This window comes from Drosophila teissieri, chromosome 2L, assembly GCF_016746235.2.
Source record: "Drosophila teissieri strain GT53w chromosome 2L, Prin_Dtei_1.1, whole genome shotgun sequence".
Taxonomy (NCBI): Eukaryota; Metazoa; Arthropoda; class Insecta; order Diptera; family Drosophilidae; genus Drosophila; species Drosophila teissieri.
The window spans coordinates 9327336-9351488 of record NC_053029.1 but is presented as its reverse complement, the minus strand read 5'-3'; the positions used below and the strand labels follow the sequence as shown (position 1 = coordinate 9351488).

The following is a 24153-nucleotide window of genomic DNA, read 5'->3' as shown; positions in this document are numbered from 1 at the left end:
GAACTTTAAATTTGAATATTTTTGGGGATCGGGAACTCAAAATTTAGCATTTACACTTTGGAAATAAAAGGCTATTAACATCTTTCAGAAAAAGTTTATAAAATTGAAAGCGATAACATATAAAAATACATTTATTATATAAAAATTCGTTTGATTTGATTTGAAAACTATAATGCTGTTTCTGATGGTAACGAGTTTAGTAGTTCGATGGAATCCAGATCTCCACATTCGCTTTGTTATCTGGGGTTACGTCGTCTTTTGCTGCTCTATCAGCTTGGAATGTACGTCCATGAGGCTCTGCAAATATGTTACATTTCATAATTAATATTAATCGTAATGACAGCTTATATTAAGACCTAATCTTAAAAGTTTCCTAAATGCATAAATAAACTATAACAAAAACTTTATATCTATTTCAAATCATGTTCATTAATTACATGAAGTCGAATACCAGAAAAATTGCTTTATTTTTCTTAGAATGGATAAAACATAACATGGATAAAAAATATTACATTTTGTTCTCATTTTGAGCTGGTTGATGCTAACTTAAAGTCTAGCATATAAGAACTAGTATATAGCCGCAGGCAGTCTTCCATCCAAACACGATTACTTGGCAGAGTTTTTGGTTCTTTTGATCGCAGAGATATTCCTAGGCGTCAATATAATTTACTTAAAACTAGCTTTGGTCTCTAAATGTTCAGTTTGGCGTAGAAAAGGGAGAATAAAGCGGCATACTTTACGCAAAATTAGTTTTTGTAGCCCTCCAGTTGGGAGCCTTCGTCTAGATCTCTGAGAATGCCCTGTGAAATTGTGGGAATGGCCAGTCAGCCAGTCGTTAACAATGTTCTGATTCTCTTAACGTTCTACTTAACGATATACCTACAACCGTGGAAGCATTTATATTACAAGCATATAAGCATGCAAATTCTTAGACCTAACCAACAACCATATAAGTGTGCCCATGTATGCACTGTAGGATCTAAAGATTTTGCAAAAATACATGTGTTATTAGGGGGTTATTAGACCAACACCTTCGGAAGCCACCTAAGCACCAGGTTACCAGTTCGTCTATGCCCAGTTCTCTACAAAATCGACGAAATCGAGGGCGGGCATACCTTGAAGTATTTCACGGTCTTAACTCTCAGCTCCAAGGTGGCGTCCTCATCGCAGATCATCAGTGTATTTGCATGCTGCTGGAAGGCACTAACAGTCCACATGTGATTCACACCCTCCTCGATGGCCTTGTACAGGGCGAATGCCTTGTGAGCTCCGGTGATCAGGATCATCACCTCGTTAGAGTCCATCACAGTACCAACGCCCACGGTTAAAGCCTGTTTGGGCACCTTGCTCATATCGTTTTCGAAGAACCGGGCATTCGCTTCTAGTGTATCCTGCGCCAGAGTTTTCACACGAGTCCTGGACACCAATGAGGATCCGGGCTCATTGAAGGCAATATGGCCATCGGGTCCAATGCCACCGATAAACAGCTCCACTCCTCCAGCCTCGCGGATCTGATCCTCAAACTTATTGCACTCGGCCACCAGATCAGCTGCATTGCCATCCAAAATGTGCACATTCTTGGGTTCAATGTCGATGTGCTTAAAGAAGTTGTTCCACATGAAGTAGTGATAGCTTTCATGGTGATCTCTGGCCAGTCCTAAGCACGATAGTTCAAAATTGACATGAAACAGATATGGTAATCTTCCTAATGTAACCATAACTCACCCACATACTCATCCATATTGAAGGTTTTCACATACTGAAAGGACACCTTGCCCTGCTTGTGAAACTCGATCAGTTCTTTGTACATCCCCAATGGAGTGGATCCCGTGGGCAGGCCCAGCACAAAGTATCTGCAAAATAGTGCCTGTTACTGAGTGCCAAATGTATGTAGTTTAAGTATGCATACCTGTCGGCGGTCGGCTGGAAGTCATTGATACGTTTCATCACATATTTGGCTGCCCACTTGCCCACCGAGTCGCTGGTTTCCAAGATGACCAATCTCATTTTTAAGCTGAAAGAATTATTAAAGGATATAATAAGTGCAGAACTTGGTATCCTTACTTTTCATTGAACTATAACACATTACCAGCTGTGAATGCCGAAAAGGAATGGCAGTTCAGATGTGGAAAACAAAGGCCTTATCACTTCAGGGCGTTGACAATCCCAACCCAGGATTTAGATTAGATGTTGATATTGTAAGATTAGATACAAGAGTAGTGCGGCCCATTCAGTTGTGTTTTTCGTGTGTACTCGCTTGTTTATTGTCCAGCTCAGCTGATAAGCCGCAAATACTTGGCCATTATTGACAATTAACCCATTTATGGCGTTGCCCCCACGGAAAACACTTTCGTTCTCACTTGGCAACGCGAATCGTACTTGAGTTTATTCAATTTATAAACTTGGCTACTCACCTTCAAATCACACGAATGCAAACAGCTGCTGTTATTATTTTTATTATTTGATTTTTGCTTTGACTGGCTTTTGTAGCTTATTTCCGATCTGAGCTGCGAACTGAGACTGTTCAATTGTTCAATTCGAACAGCAATTTATGCAGCGATTAGCAGCGAGTTTGAGTTTGTTTTTGCGGCTGCGGTTGAAATACGCTCTGCGGCTGAGAAAAAGAGCGTATAATCAGAAATGCAACTGCGAGCAACCTTGAGATACTTTTGTTATCGTTATCGCGAGTTGAACGGTCACTGCATTTTCCAGTTGAACGAACTTTAAACCGCATCTTTTGCCTTTGAGTTGTTTAGCTTTGAGTGCGTTTCATTTGAGTGTCTTTTGCTCTCTTTATTACCGCACAGGGTTGACACCTCACATTATGGAATGAAACAGTCTGGGGCGGAAAAAGAAGAAAAATGATATTTATAAATGTGAAAGCACGTTGGTTCTGAACTTTCTGCTCTCCAAAATATCGATATAAAATCGGAAATTGACTCAAAAATAAAATTTTTGAGCGATTACAACGCCCGCATTGCATATGTATGCAAACACACACAAACGTAGAAAAATTAAAATTCCAAAAATAACTCATGGCGACGAATAGAAACGCAAAGCAAGCGACGAAAAAAGGGCCACCAGGCGCCGAAAGTGAAATGCATACCCTGCAGACCCAATTCAAAAGGGCATATTGGTTTCTGCATACTGCTTACTACGTTTTTAATTATAATTATTTTGCAAAAGTGGTATGCTCTTGGTGAGTAAAAGCTTGATATTAATTTTTATTAAACATGTTTTCTTTATTTTAATTATCAAATTATTAGCAATTACATACATAAACGTAGATGTACTTAAAATGTAGTTGTATTCATCAGTTTGTGTATAATAGTCGGTGTGGGCGTTGAATTTGTTAGGCCGACGTAAAACGCGGCCACGCCCACCCATAAAAAATGCGACGGATCGCTGAGCCGCTACATGTACCTCCATTTTCCTTCGTTTTTCTTCTGTAATTGTTGTACACTCGTGTTGTTGCTGTTGTTGTTTTTGTTATTGTTACTTGTCCGGTAAAATGTCTGCAGGAAGCTCAAGAACCGGTCTTTACCGGGAGAAAGCCGTTTTTGGGGGCGTTGGGGTGTGGGGATCGTAAACCCTATGGCCATGGCTAAAAATATATATTGCTGGCTAGTTGTCACTTCCGTAGGCATGTTTCTATATATATATATGTATAAAGTATAATGTATTTTATGCTGATTGTACAAAAAATACTTAAATAAATATGTCTGTTGTCAGGAGCATCTTTTAGTTAATCCTCTTGACCTGTATCTTATAAATCCCTCACTATGTGCTCGTTGTTTTTGTTGGCTGCTGGTTGGTTTATCTGGGATATTGCTTAAAAACTATTTTCTTAAATAGGGGGAGCGCAAGTACATCGAAAATATTGTTTTCTTGCAATATTTTCAAAGTTCTTCTCGCCGCAAATACAAAAGTGAAGTGAGTGTTACGTAAATTCTATGTGGCATAAGAATAGCACAGGCCTCCAGTTTATACCAAATAAAGTTTACAGTGGATCAGTTTACGCGGAAACACAAAACGTGGACAGTACGTTGTCATCGAAACAATAAACTATTGAATTGGTTAAGAAAGTGAATGGGCGTACAGACGAAACGAAGATTCTCTCTTAGCTGCTTGAGCAGATCTACACAAATGGTTTTTGATTAAATTACTGGCATTGTGGCCACAAAAAATAACTTAGCTGAATATTAAATCTCTGTACCTCAGCGTTTGTTTGGGTTCTTGTTTATGCTCTCCGTGTGCTATTTGTTTGTCTGGTTCAGAAAAGATTTGTTTTGTGTTTGATTTTACATAATGGCGCACTTCTCGTTTGACTGCTGAGGATCGCCCTGCTGATGGTAGAGCTGCTCATTGCCATCCACGGCGCTCACGCTGCGGCGACGACTCAGCCGGGTGGAGGATGTGTGATGGGACACCACGCGCTTGACGCGATCCAGATTGGCCACAGCCTCGCCCTCGGAGTTCAGCAGAATCGTCCGGGTGTTGTCGGCGGCGACCCACTTCTGTGACTTCATCACAAGACTCGATGGAGGCTCGTGCGAGGCCTTGGTGTCCGCCGACCAAACGGTGACCACGCCATTTGGCTCGATCTTCACCGAGCGATGGAACTTGTAGGTGGTCGAAGGACCGCCCTCGTTGATCAGACGCTGCAGCTGCCAGCCACCGATAGCCACCTCATCGCTGCCCTTGTTGAACAGCCTTACGAACTTGCCCTCGGGGTCGATCTCCTTGATCTCCACGTTGCCCTTGGCACTGGCGGACACATAGTAATCGGAGACGCTGTGATCCTCAGACTCGTCGACCACGGCGCGCTTGCGCTTCACGGCTCCAGAGGGAGTGCGACGCGATGGCGTGGCACGCGTGGAGCTGCGCAGCGACTGGCTGAAGGACTGCACTGTGGCCGCGTTGGCGGCTGGTGTGATGTTCAAACGAGCCTCCTCGCCCACCAGTAGCTTGTCGTATGCGGCGATTTCCAAATCCAGAGAGACCTAAGCAGGATAGATTTAAGTATTAATAGGGAACAGATTTAAGGCAAGGATTTAACTAACCTTGATGTCCATAAGGTCCTGGTACTCCTGGAGCTGCTGCGTCATCTCCTCGCGCAGTCGGATAAGCTCTTTCTCGAGAATGGCAATCTCTTGACCGTGGCGTTCGCGATCATTGTCCAGCTGACGCTCCAGCTCACGGATGCGCGCATTAAGGTCGGCATTGATTTGCTCCAGATCGTTGATCTTGGCGTTGAGCCCATCGATACGCACACGAGTGGAGCGCAGCTCCTCAATGGACTTGTGCGTGGAATTCGATGTGCGTGCAGCGGCCTCTTGCAGACGGCGGATCTTGTCCTCGTAGAGGGACTCGATGTCATCGCGATTAATGCGCATCTGCTCCTCGTACTGTGCGCGCAGCTCCTGCAGCGATTGCTTCAACTTGGCATCATACTCGGAGCTGAGGCGACCGTCGATCTCGCTGTACTCCGTCTGTTTGATGCGGCGCGACTCGTTGATCTCCTGCGAGTGGATCTGGTCCTTGAAGGAGAGCTCCTCGCGCAGACTCTGAATGGTGTTCTCCAGGTCAACGCGCGACAGTGTCTCCTGTTCCAGGTTCTTGCGCGTGTCATCGAACTGCTTGCGCAGCCTGTCCAACTCCTTAAGCGCCTCATTCAGGTCGTCGTTAATCTTCTTCCGATCGGCGTTGGCCTGGTTGTATTTGTTGTTCAGCTCGTTGGCGCGCGACTCGTACATGCGGACATTGCCTGCGGGTTGGGATAACCAATCAATTAATATAGGTTGAATGCAGAATGGGGTGGATTTGGTCACTTAAAGGGAGTAAGATCTTGGGATACACATTATATTCAGTTGAACTACTTAATTATTGTTTTCTTCTCGCCTGAAACCACGCCTCATAATTTGCTACTTCTTGCTTTTTATTTTAGAGGATAAATGTCAAGTGTCAACCGTAAATGCGTATATCTATAAAGCATTTGTGAATCGAGCTTTTCAAATTCGTTATACCACTTTCATCGCCCTACAACCATCTGGTTTTCTAACGATTTAGTTCCCAAACACTTACCCTCAGCCGTGGTGCACTCCTTGGTCTTCTTGTCCAGCCGTCCCTTCAGCTCCTCGTTCTCCTCCCAGAGACGCTTGATGTCGATCTCGGCACGAGCGCGATCCCGAGCTGTGTCATCCAGAAGACGACGCGTCTCCAGCAGCTCGGCCTCGAAGATGTTCTTGATGTTGGTGGTCTCGCGGGTGACCGTGTCCCTGGTGGTCTGCACCTCGATGGTGAGGCGGGAGTTCTCCGTCTCCAGATTGCGCACCCGGTCGATGTAGGTGGCCAGACGATCGTTCAGGTTCTGCAGCTCTACCTTCTCGGCCACGCGGGAGTGGCGCGTGGGGCTCAGTGGGCTGGAGGCCGTCTGCGAGTGGGTGGGCGGCTGCTGGTGGTGCTGCTGCGGACCCGCCGATGGCGCCCGTGGGGTGGAGGTGCTGCCGGGCTGCGGCGTGGCGGTGCCAGCACGTCGGGATTTGCTCGACATGTTCACGCTGCAAAAGAATGAACAAAATGACACGTGAGATTTTTGTGGCTGACCCCTTTAGGACTTAAATAGCACATTTATTATAGCAGCTGTAGTATTACTTCTTAATAAATCGCCTGCCTTTTTAATAAGAATTAAAGCATAAGCTCTAATAAATGATCTTTATCGCACGGTGTAGGGTATGTTATTTTTGCGCTCTGATAAAATTCCAAACAGAACCGAACACGAAAAGGGGAAACGCACAAAACGCTCAAAAACAGAAGCTAAACGAGTTTTGTCTTGCAGGCTCTCTTTCCATTTCTCTTACACACACATACACACGCACGCCACTTTCCACTCAAGCGACTGTACTAAAGCGGAGGAGAAAAAAAAAAGTGAGTTTGTCGGCGTTTGTTTATGGGCGTGGAGCCAAAAGGCGGGGCTAATACTACTTTAATCAAACGCAGCGCTTAACTAATCCAAGCGCCGCACTTTAAACGATTTGATAAGCTGCCGAAACATTCACAATATGGCGGTTTTAATTCAATATTTGCGGCATTTTCACGCAGCTGCTGGCAGGGGGGTTATTTCGATTTCGAGTGAAACTGCACCGCCACTTTCGGTTTCGGCCGGCATTTACTTGGTTATTTTAACTTGTTTTTTAGTTTTCCTATTGTTTGGGGTCGGTAGCGAAACTCACCTGACTTTTTATAACGAACGTAAAATGCACAAATTGGAAAATGAAGTATTTTGCAGCAAGAAAACGCGGCCGACGCTGGAACGTGTAATCGAATTTGTTGCGATGGTTTCAGAGACTAATCGATAACTTTCCGGCAGGGCTGGTGTGACCAAATGCGTCACAAGAAAAATGTCCTAAATAGTGATCGATCTCAAAATTGTTGTACAAGAACTTCAAACGTAAGCCTTACATATTAATCTAACGCGCTAGAACTAAGGAATTTTATGAAATCTTTTTTATTTTATGTTATAAATGGAGATGTAATGATAACTATCGATATATGAACGATATCATCCATGTCAGCTCGCTTGAGGTCTGTAAGAAACTGTGGTCACACTGCTCTGCTCTGTTTTTTTCCTCAGCTCACGTTAAAGGTTTTTCAAAGTCAATTTCACTTTAAAATTTGTATTTTAAAGTGATAAACGTGCCCAAAAGGTGAGTTTAGTCCGGAATATCATACTACACTTAAGAAATAAACCGCTTGCAATGGGTATTTCGTTTTATTTCGAAATACATGCAATGCGGTGCGGTGAAAAAACAAAATGGCGGAGGGTACGCCGGCACCGGTTCCGCAAAAAAAAAAGCGGCATTTTCTTTTACAAACACATGTAATTTACACCAAGTCACACGCACTTTATTCCCTAGTATCTAGCTGCCAAATTTAGCCGGTAACTACAGAAAAGAAAGCAGTCAGCAGAAATGGCCGATAATGATGATCTTTTGGACTACGAGGATGAGGAGCAGACCGAGACCACTGCGGTCGAGAACCAGGAGGCGCCCAAGAAGGATGTCAAGGGTACCTACGTGTCCATTCACAGTTCCGGCTTCCGCGATTTCCTCCTGAAACCGGAGATCCTGCGCGCCATCGTGGACTGCGGTTTCGAGCATCCCTCGGAGGGTGAGTACTTGCACTCCACCTAGAGTTGCTAAAGGTACAGTCGCTAACGATGCTCTGCTTGCAGTTCAGCACGAGTGCATTCCGCAAGCCGTTCTGGGCATGGACATCCTCTGCCAGGCCAAGTCCGGTATGGGCAAGACCGCCGTCTTCGTGCTGGCCACGCTGCAGCAGCTGGAACCATCGGACAACAACACCTGCCACGTCCTGGTCATGTGCCACACTCGCGAGCTGGCCTTCCAGATCAGCAAGGAGTATGAGCGATTCTCCAAGTACATGCCCACAGTCAAGGTGCGTCTATAATGTATACTTTATTTCATCTGTTATACAGAAGTTTTGGGATTTAATATAAACCATTTGAATGGAAAGTTTTATAGGTTAGCAGCCGTTTAATGTTAATTTGGAATTTATTTTCAGGTTGCTGTCTTCTTTGGAGGAATGGCTATTCAAAAAGACGAGGAGACCCTCAAGAGCGGAACCCCGCACATTGTGGTGGGCACCCCTGGCCGAATTCTCGCCTTGATTCGCAACAAGAAACTCAATCTGAAGCATTTGAAGCACTTTGTTCTGGACGAGTGCGACAAGATGCTGGAGCAGCTGGGTAAGTTTCCTAATGATCACCAAACACCTCACAGCTTACTAACCATAAATCCATTCTTTTAGATATGCGTCGTGACGTTCAAGAGATTTTCCGTAGCACGCCGCACGGCAAACAAGTGATGATGTTCTCTGCCACATTGAGCAAGGACATTCGTCCCGTTTGCAAAAAGTTCATGCAAGATGTAAATATCAACGTGTTCATAACCAAAATGCTCGTACTTCTCCACCTCGCATCCACCGCTATCACGACAATTAGTTATTATTTTGTTAATGTCACGCGATATCGAACTCTCGATCTTGATCCCCCGTATAAGCCAACCACCATCTTGCAAATGGTTAAACGCGTACACCCAATCGTCCAGCGCTCTGTGAGCATAACTCGTATCGAAAAAATTAGTTAATGACTACCAGACACCATTTTCTAAATGGTTAATCGTGAAAACAGCAACCGTAGCAACCAAGCATAAATAACCAGTAACCGCTGAAAGCATCAATTAAAATCACAATGATTTAACAATACCAACGATAGCAAAAAGCAAAACCCGAATAAAACTACAAGAAACAGCAAACATCCCGCCGACTGGCCGATGAGACAAGGTGAATCCAGAGCGAATGCGATGCGATATGCCGCTCATCTGTAATCCGCACACTTCTCAGAGCGATTGTCGATCCTCGGGAGCAGTTCAGAGTCTTGTTGATGAGATGTGGTGGTAGCGTGGCCGTATGTAGAAAATTCTAAGCATATTGTTGTATGTTCCGAGGCGAGCCTAGTCTTAGTTCGATTTCTGTGTACCCCTCTTAATTGTATCCTTTAAAATGCGCCACATTCTATTTCCCAAATCTAGCCCATGGAGGTCTACGTCGACGATGAGGCCAAGCTGACGCTGCACGGTCTGCAGCAGCACTACGTCAATCTGAAGGAGAACGAGAAGAACAAGAAGCTGTTCGAACTGCTCGACGTGCTCGAGTTCAATCAGGTAAGCCATTCTGGGGTCCCAACTGTTTACCACTTACTGATGCTAAATGTTTATTATCCATGTCATAGGTGGTTATCTTTGTGAAGTCTGTGCAACGTTGTGTGGCTCTGTCCCAACTGCTGACGGAGCAGAACTTCCCCGCCATCGGCATCCATCGCGGCATGACCCAGGAGGAGCGTCTGAACCGCTACCAGCAGTTCAAGGACTTCCAGAAGCGCATTTTAGTGGCCACCAATCTCTTTGGCCGCGGCATGGACATTGAGCGTGTGAACATTGTGTTCAACTACGATATGCCCGAGGATTCCGACACCTACTTGCATCGCGTGGCTCGTGCCGGTCGTTTTGGTACCAAGGGATTGGCGATTACCTTCGTTTCGGACGAGAACGACGCCAAGATACTTAACGAAGTACAGGATCGTTTCGATGTGAACATCAGCGAGCTGCCGGAGGAAATCGATCTCTCCACATATAGTGAGTTACAACATACTCTTACTCATCCTATCCAACGCATTGCTAATTTGATTTATTTTCCAGTTGAGGGACGCTAGAGCTCGAAGGTGCATGATAATCGGAACAGAACAGTACTGCGTAAGACTAAAATGCACTTCGAATAGATACAAACTAAAATCTTTTTTAAACTCTACTTTATAACTAAATAAAAACTATTCAGACAATGTGTTGACAAACAGAAGCGGATGTATAAGTAATGTATTTATTTTGGGAATGGATCTAACACATTTTTGTTTTACATTTCCGATTAATTTAGACTTTATATGAAATAGTTCTTCATAGTTTTGGGGCATCTTCCCTTAAATATAACCAATTACAATCCTAGCAATATTAATATGTACAATTTTATTATTCAAATCACAATAAAATGCCCAAAAACCCACAACGAAACCAAGGAGTTTTTAATCTAACAGATGGAGAAACTTGATGGTGAAATAGAAAACGGGAACTCACCGTGGATAGTTTAGTGTGTCCGTTTCAGGACATGCGCAATGGCCAGGAGCTTCCGGCAGCTGCATTGCGACAGGAAGGGAAGGGGTCGTAGGGGTTGCCCAAGGAGGACGGAAAAACAGGGGACGAAAAACAACGAGGACGTCCAAACAATGTGAGAAAATGCACGCGTGCGAAAATGCTGCTGAAAAAGTATGTGAAAACGCGGCGTAAGCTGAAGATCCTCCTTCTGCTGGCCATCGTCGCCCTGCTGGTCATCACCATCATTGTGCTGGGCTCCAGCGGACGTAATGCGGCCATCGAACTGCTACTGGACGAGCGGTTCATCGCCCGAGCCTACAGGCCCGGGGACCAGCCTCAATCGCCGGAGAAGCCACCGCCGGTGGCCGTCGCCCTGCTCCAACCGCAGCGGGAGAACGGAGTGATTGTGCCCGAGAAGTACGATGAGCAGAAGATCAAGGAGCGCATCATTCAGAGTAAAATTGATCTGATGAAGCAGCAGCAGCAGCGGGACCACGAGGCGGAGCAGTCTGTAAGTTTCCAGCACCTAGTTTCCATACCAAAGTAGTTGAGCCCAAGAAAGGGATACATGTAACCGAAACTCGATCCGTAAATCATAAAGTGTCCTTACATATCAAATCTTTTTACACTTCGTTCAGTCGAGGACCACTTTGGATGTGGTGATCAGCGCAGTGCACATATTCTACACTGCTCCCGTGCCCTGGTACAAGTCCAAGAAGCCGCCGCCTCCCCCAGCGGAGCATCCAAACGACGTGCCACTGACTACGCCGCGTCCGGTGAGAATCCTCAACACCGCCTTCTATCCGGCACTGGGTCTGTACAAGCCCAGTGCCTCGTTGCTCGCCCAGCACTTCCAGAACATTCGTAGCTGTGGCATTGGAGTGCTCATCCTGAACTTCGCCGGTGGCAAGCCGGCGGAGGCGGCTCTACTGCATCAGATCCTGGAACTGGCTCCGCAGCACAATCTCAGCGTGACCTTCGAGCTCAGTGTGGCTGGGAATCAGAGCGTGGAGTTTGTGCGGCAGCAGCTGCAGGAGATTGCCACGTACACCAGCCGAGCTGGATTCTACAAGGTATGGAGTCAGTCGAGAGGCGTCTCCCTGCCGGTTCTCTACGTGAGCAATGCCTACAAGTTGAGTGATAGCCTGGGAAGGCTGTTGTGTCGATCGCCTTCGCTGGTGGAACCGGATGGCCTGCGAAGGGTTCTGGATGCCTTATTTATTGGACACGTAAGGTAAACAGCCATGAGGTAGAATTTCAAGTACTTCCCATTCCTAACTTCCGTTTTTTATCAGGCTTAAAAGCCATGCCGATGTCCTGCGCCGGTTGTGCTTCGATGGCTTCTACAGCAAACTGCCCAGCAATGGAGCTGTCTTCGCCAGCACTTGGAAGAACTGGTCGTATCTGAAGTCATTTGCCTTGTCCTACAAGATGCTCTTCGTGCCCACGGTGGGGCCGGGATTCGCGGAGAGGAACAAGTTCCCGCGCCATGGAGACATCCAGCGGCACCGCAGCAATGGAAGGGTAAAGAAACCATCAATAAGAAATGCAATCTAATATAGATTAATGGACATTTCATATTGTAGTACTATGGCGTGGCCTGGAGAACGGCCATTCTCAACCACGTGGGCTTCATCAACATAGCCAGCTACAACAACTGGCCGGATGGCAGCCAGATCGAGGAGGTGGTGCCCCGTGCCGGCTTCCTGGACTACAACCCCGGCTCGAGAACGAAATATCTGGATCTCACGGCCCACTGGGTGGGCAACTTTCTGAAGACGCGGCAGGAGGCGGCGGCTGCTGCCTCGCCGGCATCGCCTCCAAACTGCTACGAGCTCCTGAACGGAACCATCTGCTAGGAGCACCGGTCACTTCCGCAGCGGAGATAATCCTAGTTACTTTAGAAGCAATAGCAACGATTGCAGGCCACACAATTACTTTCCAACTGTTAAGAAGTCTTCTGCTACACATTTATACACTACTTATATCGTTTTGATAGTGATATTTTGAATAACGCGCCTAATGTCGAGTTTTTTGGCGGCAAGTCGACTTCTCTTTATTCCAATTAAATAATATATGTACTAAATGCCAATCAAACAGAGAATTTTGAAAGAGGAGTGGCTCTGCGGCCAAATCACTCGACGAAATATGAAAGGAAAGCAATTACCATTGATATCAATTAAAATGTAACTCTAGAGCCAGACGTACTTTTTTATTACATCTATAATAGCTTTCAATTATCGTAGACTATAGAGGAGAACAATATCATAACTTAATGCCATGCCATATTATGTAGACACCAAAGGAAATTATCTATGTTATAACGATATAAACTAAACACTTGTTAAACGATTGGTACTTAACAAATTTTAACTTTATTACCAGTACGACATATAAATACTTTATCTAAGCTTTAATAGTTTAGTGCCCAAATCGCTGTTTTATTTCTGGGTTACCTATTCGAATTTCCCTTTTTTAACACTAATATTTCGACTTTGACTGTTAAAGTGAGCTGTCATAAATAAGATATTCAATTCATTGGTGGAAAAGATTTAGGCAGCACCATGTCAACGCCCAAGAAGAAAAATGTGGACAGGACCGAGAGCAGGAAGGCCAAGGGACAAGCGCCAGGTGGCGTGAAAGGATGCTGCTGCAAGAGGTCGCAGTGCATCAAGAACTACTGCGATTGCTACCAATCCATGGCGATCTGCACCAAGTTCTGCCGCTGCATTGGTAAGATGTCACTTCTATATATTCCTTAAATTGCTCTTTTTCTCACATACCCTGTAATCAGGCTGCAGGAACACGGAGGTGCGCAAGCTGGTGGACGCCAACTCCGGCGCCAAGAACTCCAGTGCCGCGAAAAGGCAGAAGGCGGCTGCGATGAGCGCAAAGGCAGCTGCTGCAGCTGCCAAGGCGGGCATCGATGTCCAGGTGAAGGGGCTCCACGTTGCCGGATCGGCTGTGGCGTTGCCCGGAAAAGCGCTAGTGACGCCCCCCACCTTTGGCCTAGTAGCTGGCAAACAGACGATGGCCGTGCCCATGAACATACCCATGTCCCGCCCCATTGCGACCGTCGCCACTCCAGCCAGGGCAATGAAGCCTCCGGCGGAGACGCAGCCCGTTAACTTAATCGTTCCGGTGAGGCCGGATGATCGCAGGGAGCGGAACCTCTTCGTCCAGCCGGTCAACGCGGCTCTGCTGGAATGCATGCTCATCCAGGCCACGGAAGCCGAGCAGCTGGGACTGAACGAAGTGCAAGTGGGCCAGTTGGTTCTCGACGAGTTCTTGCGCGGCTACAAGAAGATTTTGGAGAAAATTTGCGAGTACAGCAAGGATTATTATTAACTATTAAATGAAATGCAAGAATATCTCGGCAGTACAATTACCAAATCAATTTTGGTTTTCGGTCTTAAAGATATGTACAAATATAATGCAAAATAATACAATATTCGATTTGTATAAAACAAAATAATTAACCAATTCTGTTGGTAAGGTCAAGAAAATGGAAACTACCAGTCGGGTGGCTGGAAAATCAATTCCGTAACAAGCATATCGCAGCTGGTTTTCCGTTGGGACAAACGGGAGCCAGCCGGCGTGGATTTGTGCCTGTCCAGCGGCATCTCACTGTCGCTGTCGCTCCCCGACTCCTGATCCGCATCAGACTCGTCTTCATCCTCGTCCATGCGTCGTCGCTTCTTTTTGCTTCCTTTCGGAGCTTTTGAGGATCTAAACTTCTGCCAGAACTGCGCGGGCTGAGCGAACTCAATGTAGTTGGGGAATCTCATGGCCAGCGCACGGCAAAAGGACTCAAAAGTGTGCCTGAGCTCGGGATCCATGACGGACTTAAGATTGCGATGGGTTTCTTCCACATAGCGAAGACACCGTTCCAGTTGCTTGAGCTATAAAGAAATTTATACATGTTTTAAAGGGGAAAAGCTAATCAGTAGAAGTTAGCTAAACATACTGGTTCCTCGGACAAGTCCGCCTTTCGGCCTCTTCCTCTGGCCGTTGCCTCTCCTGCTTCTGGTCTAGGTGGTGGTGGTGGTGCCTCCGATGGCCCATCTTCACCTTCATCGCTGTTGTCGCCCTCGCCCCGAGAGCTCTTCTCCTTTCCCTTTCCCTTAGTGCAATAACAAATGCGCCGCATGATGAAGAGCATATCCTGAACCACGATTAGGGCGCCAGGATTATTGATGAAAGCACTATCTCTGGTTTTTTCTACAATAACAATAAATATACATTTACCAAAGCTTTCTATTGAAATATAAGATAACTTTACTCACCTGCCAGTAGTTTTAATTGGCCAAAATAAAGCAACAGCGCGTTCTCATCCACCGAAGACATAATGTGATTGTAAAGCAACCTACGATTTTTGGCCATTTGTGGACCCTTGAGAGGTGATTTGTAGTTGCCATCCGTCCGCACGCCCCTCAAAATAGCCTGACCATTCAGATCGAAGGGACACTCCTTCAGGCAGTGATCGAATAACATTTTGTTGTACAATCTTTTGTAGCGAGTGAAGAAGGCATCCGCCTCCCTGGCCACCTCGGCACTTTCATCCACCAGACCAGCCAGCATGGATATGAGAATGGGACCCTTGAGCTTGATGTTCCCGGAGAGAATCACATCCTTTACGCACCGAAAAGTGCGCACTCTGGTCATGGCAAATTTCGAATGGAGCTTCGACAGAATCGCCTGAAAGTTACTCTCTAGAATGGCTGGGTGCTTTTTGCCGAGATCGTTGAGCGCTATTAGAGTGGTGTTGATGATCTGAGGTCGGTCGTTTTTGGTCAGAATGGTTCTGTACAGCTTGGATGCGGTATTGGCCAGATGATTCTCCCTCAGGCACAAACGACCAGCTATCACAATCATCCAGTTGGTCATGCGCTCGTTATCCGAATCGAATTCCGATTCACTGAGCTTGGTGCACTCCTGCAGGTATTTAAACACAATGCTCACGATCCGATTGTCCACATCCTGCGGCACCATCACAATTAGCTCTGTATAGGCACCCAGCAAGCACTGCAGGCGGGCGTGTTCCTCCTGGAAATTTTGAGCACTGGTCAGAATGCCCTCGGTGAGATCTTCCAGCAAAGTGAGCTGCCAGTCTGGTAGCTCGGAGGCTGTCGAAGGAGACTGGCTGGTGGACAGGTGATGGATCTGGTTAAGCAAGTTGACGGCACTCGAGATGATACCCAGCCAAATACTGCCCGTACGCAGGGCATTCAAGAGTTTTTGGAATAGCTGATTAAGTGCTGGCTTGGAGAAGTTCCCCAGGCAGCCAATGATGAGCTGCAGGGCCAGAAATTGATTGGACTTCATGTTGTAGGAGGAGAGGCCATTGAATATGCCAATCAGTGCGTCCATGTTGTTGGTTATCCGGCTGGAGAGGAACAGCAGCAATCCCCAGGCATCGGTGGCCATGGACGTGGATAAGTGTGAGATAATTACGTTTACTAGTCTGGGTCTGCAAATGTATAAGGAGACACATTATCCTCTAGATTCTTGCATTGGTATAACTTACGTTACTATGGGTTCCCGTTCCAGTAAAACAGCGAACCTCTCCTGAAGATAAGCTCTTGGTTGTGTCATCAGCAGGGTGCTGATGATTCGCCAGGGCATAAAGTGCTTGGGTTCGTTGGAATACTCCAGGGGCTGAATGTTTTTCAAAACCATTTTATCGAAGCTCTAAAAAGAAGTTACAACGTCAATTAAATTAAAAACCTTTCAAATAGTATCCCACCGAAATAGCCAGTTTTTGGAGCGCCACATCCTCATCGCTCATTAAGCAAGCCCAAATCCGGCAGTACACACAAATCAGGGCGAAACAATTGGAATAGGCCTCCAGCAGGGTTTCTATGGTATCCAGCGCAGATTTCCTCACGGAAGCCAAGCGATCCACGGCCAGCAAGGAGGTTTCCTTCACGAAATTTGTGTTATAGATGATCAGGGGATTGACTAGGACCAGTCTTTCTAGTAGAGCTATGCCAGCGGATCGCGCCAAACCATTATCCGCGGCCAGGAAACGCTGGTACACCGTTTGTGGCAAGTTCTTGACCTCCGTCTCCAGTTGCTCATGTCCCTGAAAACTGAAGGCATACTGGACGATACCGGGCTTCTCGAAACGCAGCTCGTATTGCTCGGCAGAAGGCTCGGCCAAAGCTTCCACATCAGTATCCTCAAACTGAACGAAACGAATGCTTTCCTGTAGAATTTTTTTCGTCATGGGAGATCCTTGTTTCAGGGCCAGGATGAGCACTTGACACGCCTTCCGGCGAACAGTTAATGTGCGATCGTTGAGGCAACGCATCACCTCCCTCAGGAGCAGAACCTCCCTGGGTACCTTGGACACCTCGTAGCGGAAGATGGTCCACTCCACCTCGCTTTGCTGCAAGAGGATCTTCTCGATCAGATCCAGAGCACGCGTTTGAATGCCCACAGCATCGTCTGCTTTTACGGCTTCCAGGACAAAATCTGCGCAGGATTTGTTGCACTTGGTGAACAGAACCCTGTCGTACTTGGCTGCATAGCCTATAGCCACCTTCTCGTCGTTGCTTTTCCACTGAAAGGTTATAGATTACGGGTAAGTACAAATACTTCGTGGAGTTTCATATTTACTCACCGCTTTAATGGGGTTGGAACCACACACTCAATGTAAAAGTGCAGGATACGGATCACAATGTCGGGATACTTGTCTATGAGTTGGATGAACCAGTCCGATATGTGCTCCCCGTTTTGCATCGTTCCTCCTCGACGTCCTGCTCCAATTATCTGGGGACTGTCCGTATAAACGTGCATCGGAAAGGTCTGTCGCATTATCAAGTGAAGAGTTTCGTAGACATCTCCATTGTGTTCGTTTGCTATTTCCCCGAAGAGCTCAAAACACTTGCCATGCAAGCCGGGAGCACCTGGAAAGTACAGTAAATTTAGTAAATATTTAAACGCTTATCTTAAAAGATAGTTTTTACAAAAATATTATCATTTAAAAGTCCGTTAACCAATAATCGGAAATTCGATAGTTTTGGTGCAGTATTGCCAGCATGTGAGAGGAAAGGAATCGATAACTGCATCGTTTTTCGTGCATCACTAGCGGACAAGGGAAAATAATGAAATAATCGTGAAATTACGGGCAACTTTTGAAATTCCGGAAGATGTTGGGTGTACTACGTATCCAAGGGGCGCTGGCTTCGGCGGGCCAGTCGCGCCTTCTATCCGCCCGCCTGCTGGCCAGCAAATCCTCCACTGACATGACCACTAACCGATGTGAATCCACACAATCGCCGGCAACCGAGCACTTTGATATAATCATTGGAGGCGGCGGTCTGGTGGGAACCACTTTGGCCGCCGCTCTGGCCAAGAATTCCACGCTGGCGGACAAGAAGGTGCTGTTGCTGGAGGGTGCTCCCGAGTTCCGGGGATTTAATCCCACTGGGCCATACCAAAATCGCGTATCCGCCATCAACCACAACTCCATTGAGCTGTTCAAGTCCATAGATGCGTGGACGCACATCGAGTCTGCGCGCTACAAGCCCGTCAAGCAGATGCAGGTGTGGGAGTCCAACACGGATGCCCTGATCCAGTTCCAGCACGATAACTTTGCCAGCGATGTGGCCTGCATCATTGAGAACGACTTGATCCTGGATGCGGTCTATGCGCGTGTGAAGGAAGCTGCCAATGTGGAGATCCTCAACAAGGCCAGAATCGAGTGCGTCCGCTTGCCCAAGGACTCGAACTCCAATCTCTCCGAGCTGCAGCTACAGGATGGACGCTCCTTTTCGTGCGACCTGCTCATTGGAGCGGATGGCGCCAACTCTGTGGTCAGAAAAGAGATGAACGTGGATGTCTTTTCGCTGAACTACGACCGGATGGGCCTGGTGGCCACGCTGGAACTCGGCGAAGATGCATGTGATAACTCCGTGGCGTGGCAGAGGTTCCTGCCCAACGGACCAGTGGCATTGCTGCCCCTAACGGATAGGCTGAGTTCCCTGGTCTGGAGCACCACCAATGAGCAGGCCAAAATGCTGCAAGCCCTTCCCCCGGCGGAATTCGTAGACGCCCTCAACGAAGCCTTCTGCAGGCAGTATCCTCGCGTCGAGCTCGCAGACAAGGCTGTTCAGGCTCTGAACTCCCTCTTCGGTCACAATGCCAGCCAGCACCAGGTGCAGTACCCGCCAAGGGTGTGCGGCGTGCAGGACAAGTCCCGTGCCACGTTTCCACTGGGATTCCTGCACGCCTCGTCGTACGTCTGCAATGGAGCCGCTCTGGTTGGCGATGCCGCCCATCGAGTGCATCCGCTCGCCGGCCAGGGTGTCAATCTGGGCTTCAGCGATGTGCGGTTTCTGGTGGAATCGCTGGCAGCCGGAGCATACGCTGGCTTTAAGCTCGGCGACAAGCAGCACCTCGTCAAGTACGAGCGCAAGTGTCTGGCCAAGAATGTGCCCATCATGCTGGGCGTGCATGGACTGCACACGCTCTACTCCACGCAGTTCAGTCCGGTGGTTTTGCTGCGGAGTTTGGGACTTCAGCTCACCCAGAACTTGCCGCCCGTCAAGAACTTGTTCATGCGCGGCGCGATGGGTCAGTAGAGCAGCGACAATAAATGGTTACAATGGGGAATTTAAATCTTAAGTGTTTACTGTTTGCACATCACTTGTGAGCGGAATAAAGTCAGAGTTTATATAATGTTTAGAACCTACTTAATGGCTAGGTCAATGGCATGCTGCTGGAATATTAGTCTATCGTTTGGATTCGGCCAATAACTTGTGCAACTATTCGACTGATCTACAGTTTTGAGATGCCTATGTCTATTCCAAAAGAAATATTGCTTCTCGGACCAAGACTGGTGGTTTCAATTTAAGTTCAAAATATTATTATATAACAAAAACATAGATTGATATAAAATTTATGAGATTTTAAACACAATATATAAATTTCTTATCTTATAGATAACAAACTTTTGTCATTTAGGAACATTTTTGGCGAGTTAAAAAGTTTTGGAAAATTGCACAAAATATTAGGCCAGATAATTAACTTAACCTAGCATTCGTTGTGGATATTTTTGGTGGATTCGGGTTAAAGGCACATTTGGCAGTTGGCAAGCTAAACCTAACTTAGTCTAGGTAAAATTTGGCATGGTTTTGTTCGGAAGTTGCAGGTATTTACAGCTCCTGGTGGCTCTTGGACAAGCTCTCGCCCAGCTTCAGTTCCGGATTGAGCTTGAAGTCCTGCTCGTGATCGAATACCTGCTCTCGATCGCTTTTTAGCCTGGCATCGCCGTCTTCACTCGTATCCACACTGATTTGTAGCGAGTCCTCAGTGTCGGAAATGTAGCCATGTTCGCCTGTATAGTAAATGGGATACAGCAGGAGTGGCGAGGCACTGAAGGCAACGAGATTCCGCTGGGGGAAGGCTTCTGTCCAGGTTTTGTTGGGATGCCGATCGAACATCAAGGGCAGGAACTCATCCACCGGTATGAGTTTGTCCAGCGGCTTGGCTGCCAGCAGCTTCAGAGCACCCTGCAGTGTAATTACGTAGCCCAATGTCCAGTAGGAGTAGCCGGCGTGCACCAGATTATCCGCGTTCGTCACTGCCGGCTCACTTTCCTCCTTCAGACGCTTGCGGCCAAAGTAAATGAGGTCGTACTCCGCGACGTTTCTGGCCTGGTTTAGGATTCTGACTGCGTTATGTCGGAAGTACGGCTCGAAGCGTATGTCGTCCTCCAGAATGAGCACCTCCTTCAGTTGCTGGCGCACCATCATCACCCAGATGTTGTAGTGGCTCAGGAAGCAGCCAATCTCGCCCATTGTCATGGCGCGATGGTGGTAGGGATCCTCGTAGCCGGGCAGAAATCGTACGCCCATCTCCAGCAGCCGTTCCGTGGTTAGTTCTTTGCCATCAACAGCCGGGTAGTGCTCCGCCTCTACTCCGATCTCGTCGAAGAGCCGTTCCATTTTCTCCCGCCTCACGGGTCGTCTTTTCAGATTAATCATAAATATGCGGTCCAGGGAGAGCTTGCTTTTCTCCGGTTTCTTTTCCAAATGCTTGTAGACATTCAGCAGAGGAGGCACAGCACCGAGGTCATTGACCATGATGCTCTTGAGGTTCACCAGCTGTTGTATGTCGTGGTCCAAGGTATCGCCTGGCTCCAATGGCTGCAGTATATACCCAAAGGTTATATCGTTGCAGATGTGCAAAGGAATGCCCGAACTGTTGGCCGATATGGCGAACACAATGATGTCATCGGCTGGTCCATCGTACAGTGGCTCTTGTTGCCTGCTTTTCTGCATTTCCACCAGCTTGTTCCTGTCGAAAGTGAGATTCCTAACCGCTCTGTGGTTCATGTTCACCAAAACGGCTGTGTGGACCATCGGCACTGGGAAACTTCCTTGCTTTTTCACGTGGTAGATTTCCTTGTACTCATCTGTGCGCCTGTAGTAGTAGTCCTCCGTCATGCCGCACCAGAAATTGGAGTACAAGCTCTCCGAGATCAGCATGGGAGCCACAATTGGTAACTGGAGACGGGTGAGGACTGTCAGCGAGTCTTTCGAAGTGAGCAAGACATCGGCGTCCAGGAAAAACACAAAGTCAGCCCAAATATCGCGACCATACTGAAAGGCCTCCTCTTTCAGGGCGATCAGGTGCTTGAAACGCGATGCGGGCCACTCGTACGGTGAACTCTCGTTGAGAAAACTCTGCTCCTCCGGCTTAAACTCGTAGTTCACGCTGTGATAGAGATCCCCCGAGTTATCCAGCCACTGCCGCAATAGCTGTATGCTGTCATCGTTGCTGTGATCACAACGCAACCTGAGATGTTTCGAAACCGCAGGTAAGATTCTCAATTCCATATTTAAATCAGTTTACTGACCAAAATGCTATCCTTTCCTTGGGGTAGTTCTGCTGCTCCAGATAGCTCAGGAACATGGGCAGTATGTGGGCCTTGTTGCGCACCAGCAGGGCAACCAGCACCGCTGGCGGCTCCTGGTAATCCTCCTCATCCTGTCCTGAAATGCACACCAAAATGCAAGCGAGGAGTAGGCCGAATATAAATTGTTTATTCATCTCCACGTCATCGATTCAACACATCGCTGGGTTCAAAGGGGTCACAGTGTACAATCTGGCGGAGCGGAAGCGTCCGGTTCGTTTGAAATGCGCCGGGGAATCAGATTCGGCGTTATCTATTAATAAACTGCCTCCTTCTTTTCCAGCTCCAGATGGAGTGCCCCTCAAACTGCATCAGCTGTGGCGCCTCTCAAACTGTGCGGCGGTGTTATCGCTTGTTATCGATTTCGTTGGTTTTAAATCAATTTCGGTTGAAAATGTTTTGAAGTCTTGAACATTTTCGTTCCTTTCAACTTTTAGTTTGAAAATAGTTCTTAACTAACTTTAAATTCATATCTCCATACAGCGGTTTGAAGATGAACTAGAATACAGAACGACTCAAACACTCTAGAATTGGCATAACAAATATTTATTGTTTCAAAACAAAGTCGTAACCACCTTTCCCTCACGCACTTGCCGCATGAGGCTTGGCGTAGCTGGGAAAGTTCAGTTTAAGGCCCTCCTTCGCCTCAAAGAAGGTGTACGAAAGGGTGATGGTGTCACAAGTCTCCAGCGCCGGATCTGCCATGATTTCGGGATCGATGTAGAAAAAGACGGGCATGTCCACTTCCTCGTGGGGATTCAGTTGCTGTTCCTCAAAGCAGAAGCACTGGATTTTGTTGAAATAGGCGCCCGCCTCGAACGGGATCACATTGTACGTGCTAATGCCAATAACCGGCTTGTCCGTGGGATTCCGGGCCGTGTAAAAGGCTAGGGCAGTCTCACCAGGCGCCACTTTAATCTCGTACTGCTGCGGCTTGAAGTTCCAGCGCATGGAGGATCCAATATCGGCGTTAAAGCGGATCTTCAGCACCCGATCCTCAACCTTTTTCATGTGCTCCACCTTCTCGGCATCGTGCCCTTGCGAGGTGGTGCCTCCGTAGCTGTAGGCCTGGCAAAAGATGCTGTACAGCGGCACTGCCGCATAACTGAGACCCACGATCAGCACTCCGCCGGCGGTTATGTAGTAAAGTGTGGATTTCGCACGCAATTTCCGGGCAGCTTCCTCCGCAGAATCCGTCGACTTCATCCGCCAAAATTGTTGTGACTTGTGGACTGAGTTTTGAGGGCGGATGGTGCTCCTGAACAGCTGCTGGCATTGCCCACGGAGGGCACAAAGGCTGCGCAGCATCGTCAATTCTGTATTTGTATTAATTAACGCTAACTTCCTTTAGGTTTTCATTTATTTTTGCACTTGTTTGTATAATCTTCAGGTCGTTAAGTGTGCTACAGTGTGTACACACCTACTTAAATCAGCTGTTTGAAAATAACCCCAGACAATCGATAGGCAATAACGTTTGTGCGGAATTTCTTAAAAAATAATAGTTTTGCGACTAAACTTAAATATAAATAAACTGGTTATTCATTATAAATAATTACGTATGAGATTTAAAAAATATACTACTCTCGGGTACATTACAAGACTATAGTAAACTAGTAGTCATCAAAAAATTGTTTTGGCGCCGAAACTTTGTTAGCATAAAATGGAAACTTTGCCTGTTCTTCTTTTTAAATTAATGGAAGTCACTTTATAACATAATGGGCTACACTTACATGTATTTTGATATCCCACTTTAAAGTTCATGTAGAGCACCTCCAACAGGCAGCGAATGATCCTGTCGCGCGGCTTAAGGTGCTCCTTGAAGTGCACATAGCGAAAGACGATCTTCAGATCATCGCAGATGGTCAGGAAGAACATCCAGATGATGTTTGCACGAACGCTCTTGTTGTTATTCACTTCCAGCAGCCGGAAGATCTTAAGAACCTGTTCGATCACATCCTCGTCGAAGACGCCAAAGCTCTTGGCTCCAGGAATGGTCAGAGTGAGCAGGTAGGTGCTCGCCGCATTGAGGGCTAGCTGCAGATTGAGGTTCTCATTTAGGGTTTTCGGAGCAGCCTGTTGCACATGCTCGGGCGGAATGACCAGGCTCACAAGCGAATATATGTACGCCAGATAGCCTTGCGCTGGAGAAACCCCGATTAAACTGGACCAATTGTCGTGGGTGTTGCTATAGCTGGCCTGGTTCTCGTCTCGCATGGACCGTATGACGCCGGACAAATCCCGGAGCAACTGCAGCTGCGTCTCCTGGTGGCCAATGTCCTGTAGGCACATGGCCATGGACCAGAACTTCTTGGCCCGCCGCTGCAACGGTTCGTCCTCAGCTTCATCGCCGTACAACCAGTCCTCCACATCCACCCACTGCACATGCGGCTGATAGTAAACTTTTAAATCACTAAAAATACGATTCAATTCCGACATGTTTACATTTTAGGCGTCCCGTGCCCAAACACACACCGATAACCCAAGCGAACAGCTGTTCGCAGTGCA

The 24153-nt window shown here is 47.1% G+C and overlaps 9 protein-coding genes across 13 annotated transcripts; 4 read left to right on the top strand and 5 right to left on the bottom strand.

Moving 5' to 3' along the window:
- Nucleotides 1-103: 103 nt before the first annotated feature.
- Nucleotides 104-2711, bottom strand: LOC122611849 (glucosamine-6-phosphate isomerase). Of its 3 annotated transcripts, none has more exons than XM_043785222.1 (5): nucleotides 2415-2699; nucleotides 1910-2014; nucleotides 1726-1853; nucleotides 1116-1657; nucleotides 104-297 (listed from the first exon to the last, which is right to left on the bottom strand). In XM_043785222.1, the coding sequence occupies exons 2-5, from the start codon at nucleotides 2005-2007 to the stop codon at nucleotides 247-249; spliced, it is 819 nt and encodes a 272-aa protein (XP_043641157.1). In that variant the 5' UTR covers nucleotides 2008-2014; nucleotides 2415-2699; the 3' UTR covers nucleotides 104-246. The 3 variants fall into 3 exon arrangements, with proteins under 3 accessions (XP_043641157.1, XP_043641147.1, XP_043641139.1); XM_043785212.1 differs by lacking the exons at nucleotides 104-297; nucleotides 2415-2699 and adding exons at nucleotides 504-800; nucleotides 2090-2120; XM_043785204.1 differs by lacking the exon at nucleotides 104-297 and adding an exon at nucleotides 505-800 and having other exon boundaries at nucleotides 2415-2711.
- A 510-nt stretch (nucleotides 2712-3221) lies between these two features.
- LOC122613379 (lamin Dm0) lies at nucleotides 3222-7357 on the bottom strand. Of its 3 annotated transcripts, XR_006325686.1 has the most exons (5): nucleotides 7233-7357; nucleotides 6085-6560; nucleotides 5064-5767; nucleotides 4217-5003; nucleotides 3222-3604 (listed from the first exon to the last, which is right to left on the bottom strand). XR_006325686.1 is itself a non-coding variant. In XM_043787533.1 (4 exons), the coding sequence occupies exons 2-4, from the start codon at nucleotides 6551-6553 to the stop codon at nucleotides 4302-4304; spliced, it is 1875 nt and encodes a 624-aa protein (XP_043643468.1). In that variant the 5' UTR covers nucleotides 6554-6560; nucleotides 7233-7357; the 3' UTR covers nucleotides 3661-4301. The 3 variants fall into 3 exon arrangements, 2 of the variants coding, with proteins under 2 accessions (XP_043643468.1, XP_043643479.1); XM_043787533.1 differs by lacking the exon at nucleotides 3222-3604 and having other exon boundaries at nucleotides 3661-5003; XM_043787544.1 differs by lacking the exons at nucleotides 3222-3604; nucleotides 7233-7357 and adding an exon at nucleotides 6655-6736 and having other exon boundaries at nucleotides 3661-5003.
- A 205-nt stretch (nucleotides 7358-7562) lies between these two features.
- On the top strand, nucleotides 7563-10434 carry LOC122611413 (ATP-dependent RNA helicase WM6). Its single transcript, XM_043784470.1, has 8 exons — nucleotides 7563-7706; nucleotides 7917-8169; nucleotides 8234-8457; nucleotides 8584-8767; nucleotides 8830-8948; nucleotides 9612-9743; nucleotides 9812-10214; nucleotides 10278-10434. The coding sequence occupies exons 2-8, from the start codon at nucleotides 7971-7973 to the stop codon at nucleotides 10289-10291; spliced, it is 1275 nt and encodes a 424-aa protein (XP_043640405.1). The 5' UTR covers nucleotides 7563-7706; nucleotides 7917-7970; the 3' UTR covers nucleotides 10292-10434.
- A 244-nt stretch (nucleotides 10435-10678) lies between these two features.
- On the top strand, nucleotides 10679-13148 carry LOC122611409 (glycoprotein endo-alpha-1,2-mannosidase-like protein). The gene is made up of 4 exons (XM_043784467.1): nucleotides 10679-11235; nucleotides 11363-11958; nucleotides 12020-12248; nucleotides 12311-13148. Exons 1-4 carry the CDS (start codon nucleotides 10882-10884, stop codon nucleotides 12581-12583), a joined length of 1452 nt encoding a protein of 483 aa, XP_043640402.1. The 5' UTR covers nucleotides 10679-10881; the 3' UTR covers nucleotides 12584-13148.
- Nucleotides 13149-13193: 45 nt separating this feature from the next.
- LOC122611415 lies at nucleotides 13194-14125 on the top strand. Its single transcript, XM_043784473.1, has 2 exons — nucleotides 13194-13457; nucleotides 13519-14125. The coding sequence occupies exons 1-2, from the start codon at nucleotides 13289-13291 to the stop codon at nucleotides 14070-14072; spliced, it is 723 nt and encodes a 240-aa protein (XP_043640408.1). The 5' UTR covers nucleotides 13194-13288; the 3' UTR covers nucleotides 14073-14125.
- LOC122611416 lies at nucleotides 14103-24103 on the bottom strand. The gene is given in 7 exon segments (XM_043784474.1): nucleotides 14103-14626; nucleotides 14692-14945; nucleotides 15011-16194; nucleotides 16252-16415; nucleotides 16471-17289; nucleotides 17346-17635; nucleotides 23379-24103. Coding segments are annotated over 7 exon segments (3807 nt in total). The 5' UTR covers nucleotides 24085-24103; the 3' UTR covers nucleotides 14103-14236.
- LOC122611410 (ubiquinone biosynthesis monooxygenase COQ6, mitochondrial) lies at nucleotides 17811-19409 on the top strand. Its single transcript, XM_043784468.1, has one exon. It carries the CDS (start codon nucleotides 17879-17881, stop codon nucleotides 19310-19312), a length of 1434 nt encoding a protein of 477 aa, XP_043640403.1. The 5' UTR covers nucleotides 17811-17878; the 3' UTR covers nucleotides 19313-19409.
- LOC122611408 (glycosyltransferase 25 family member) lies at nucleotides 19344-22041 on the bottom strand. The gene is made up of 2 exons (XM_043784466.1): nucleotides 21592-22041; nucleotides 19344-21530 (listed from the first exon to the last, which is right to left on the bottom strand). The coding sequence occupies exons 1-2, from the start codon at nucleotides 21783-21785 to the stop codon at nucleotides 19886-19888; spliced, it is 1839 nt and encodes a 612-aa protein (XP_043640401.1). The 5' UTR covers nucleotides 21786-22041; the 3' UTR covers nucleotides 19344-19885.
- On the bottom strand, nucleotides 22174-23087 carry LOC122611414 (cytochrome c oxidase assembly protein COX11, mitochondrial). The gene has a single exon (XM_043784471.1). It carries the CDS (start codon nucleotides 22954-22956, stop codon nucleotides 22231-22233), a length of 726 nt encoding a protein of 241 aa, XP_043640406.1. The 5' UTR covers nucleotides 22957-23087; the 3' UTR covers nucleotides 22174-22230.
- Nucleotides 24104-24153: the final 50 nt, after the last annotated feature.

Excerpts from the sequence above, each read along its gene's own strand:
- LOC122611849 (XM_043785204.1), bottom strand. The coding sequence starts at position 2,007 with ATGAGATTGGTCATCTTGGAAACCAGCGACTCGGTGGGCAAGTGGGCA. Across the intron at positions 1,658-1,725 it reads CAATATGGATGAGTATGTGG|GACTGGCCAGAGATCACCAT; the intron begins GTGAGTTATGGT and ends TATCGTGCTTAG. Across the intron at positions 801-1,115 it reads AGACCGTGAAATACTTCAAG|GGCATTCTCAGAGATCTAGA; the intron begins GTATGCCCGCCC and ends ACAATTTCACAG.
- LOC122613379 (XM_043787533.1), bottom strand. The coding sequence starts at position 6,553 with ATGTCGAGCAAATCCCGACGTGCTGGCACCGCCACGCCGCAGCCCGGC. Across the intron at positions 5,768-6,084 it reads GGAGTGCACCACGGCTGAGG|GCAATGTCCGCATGTACGAG; the intron begins GTAAGTGTTTGG and ends CCCAACCCGCAG. Across the intron at positions 5,004-5,063 it reads AGGACCTTATGGACATCAAG|GTCTCTCTGGATTTGGAAAT; the intron begins GTTAGTTAAATC and ends TATCCTGCTTAG.
- LOC122611413 (XM_043784470.1), top strand. The coding sequence starts at position 7,971 with ATGGCCGATAATGATGATCTTTTGGACTACGAGGATGAGGAGCAGACC. Across the intron at positions 8,170-8,233 it reads TTTCGAGCATCCCTCGGAGG|TTCAGCACGAGTGCATTCCG; the intron begins GTGAGTACTTGC and ends CTCTGCTTGCAG. Across the intron at positions 9,744-9,811 it reads ACGTGCTCGAGTTCAATCAG|GTGGTTATCTTTGTGAAGTC; the intron begins GTAAGCCATTCT and ends TCCATGTCATAG.
- LOC122611409 (XM_043784467.1), top strand. The coding sequence starts at position 10,882 with ATGCTGCTGAAAAAGTATGTGAAAACGCGGCGTAAGCTGAAGATCCTC. Across the intron at positions 11,236-11,362 it reads ACCACGAGGCGGAGCAGTCT|TCGAGGACCACTTTGGATGT; the intron begins GTAAGTTTCCAG and ends CACTTCGTTCAG. Across the intron at positions 12,249-12,310 it reads GGCACCGCAGCAATGGAAGG|TACTATGGCGTGGCCTGGAG; the intron begins GTAAAGAAACCA and ends TTCATATTGTAG.
- LOC122611415 (XM_043784473.1), top strand. The coding sequence starts at position 13,289 with ATGTCAACGCCCAAGAAGAAAAATGTGGACAGGACCGAGAGCAGGAAG. Across the intron at positions 13,458-13,518 it reads CAAGTTCTGCCGCTGCATTG|GCTGCAGGAACACGGAGGTG; the intron begins GTAAGATGTCAC and ends CCCTGTAATCAG.
- LOC122611410 (XM_043784468.1), top strand. The coding sequence starts at position 17,879 with ATGTTGGGTGTACTACGTATCCAAGGGGCGCTGGCTTCGGCGGGCCAG.
- LOC122611408 (XM_043784466.1), bottom strand. The coding sequence starts at position 21,785 with ATGAATAAACAATTTATATTCGGCCTACTCCTCGCTTGCATTTTGGTG. Across the intron at positions 21,531-21,591 it reads AAGGAAAGGATAGCATTTTG|GTTGCGTTGTGATCACAGCA; the intron begins GTCAGTAAACTG and ends GAAACATCTCAG.
- LOC122611414 (XM_043784471.1), bottom strand. The coding sequence starts at position 22,956 with ATGCTGCGCAGCCTTTGTGCCCTCCGTGGGCAATGCCAGCAGCTGTTC.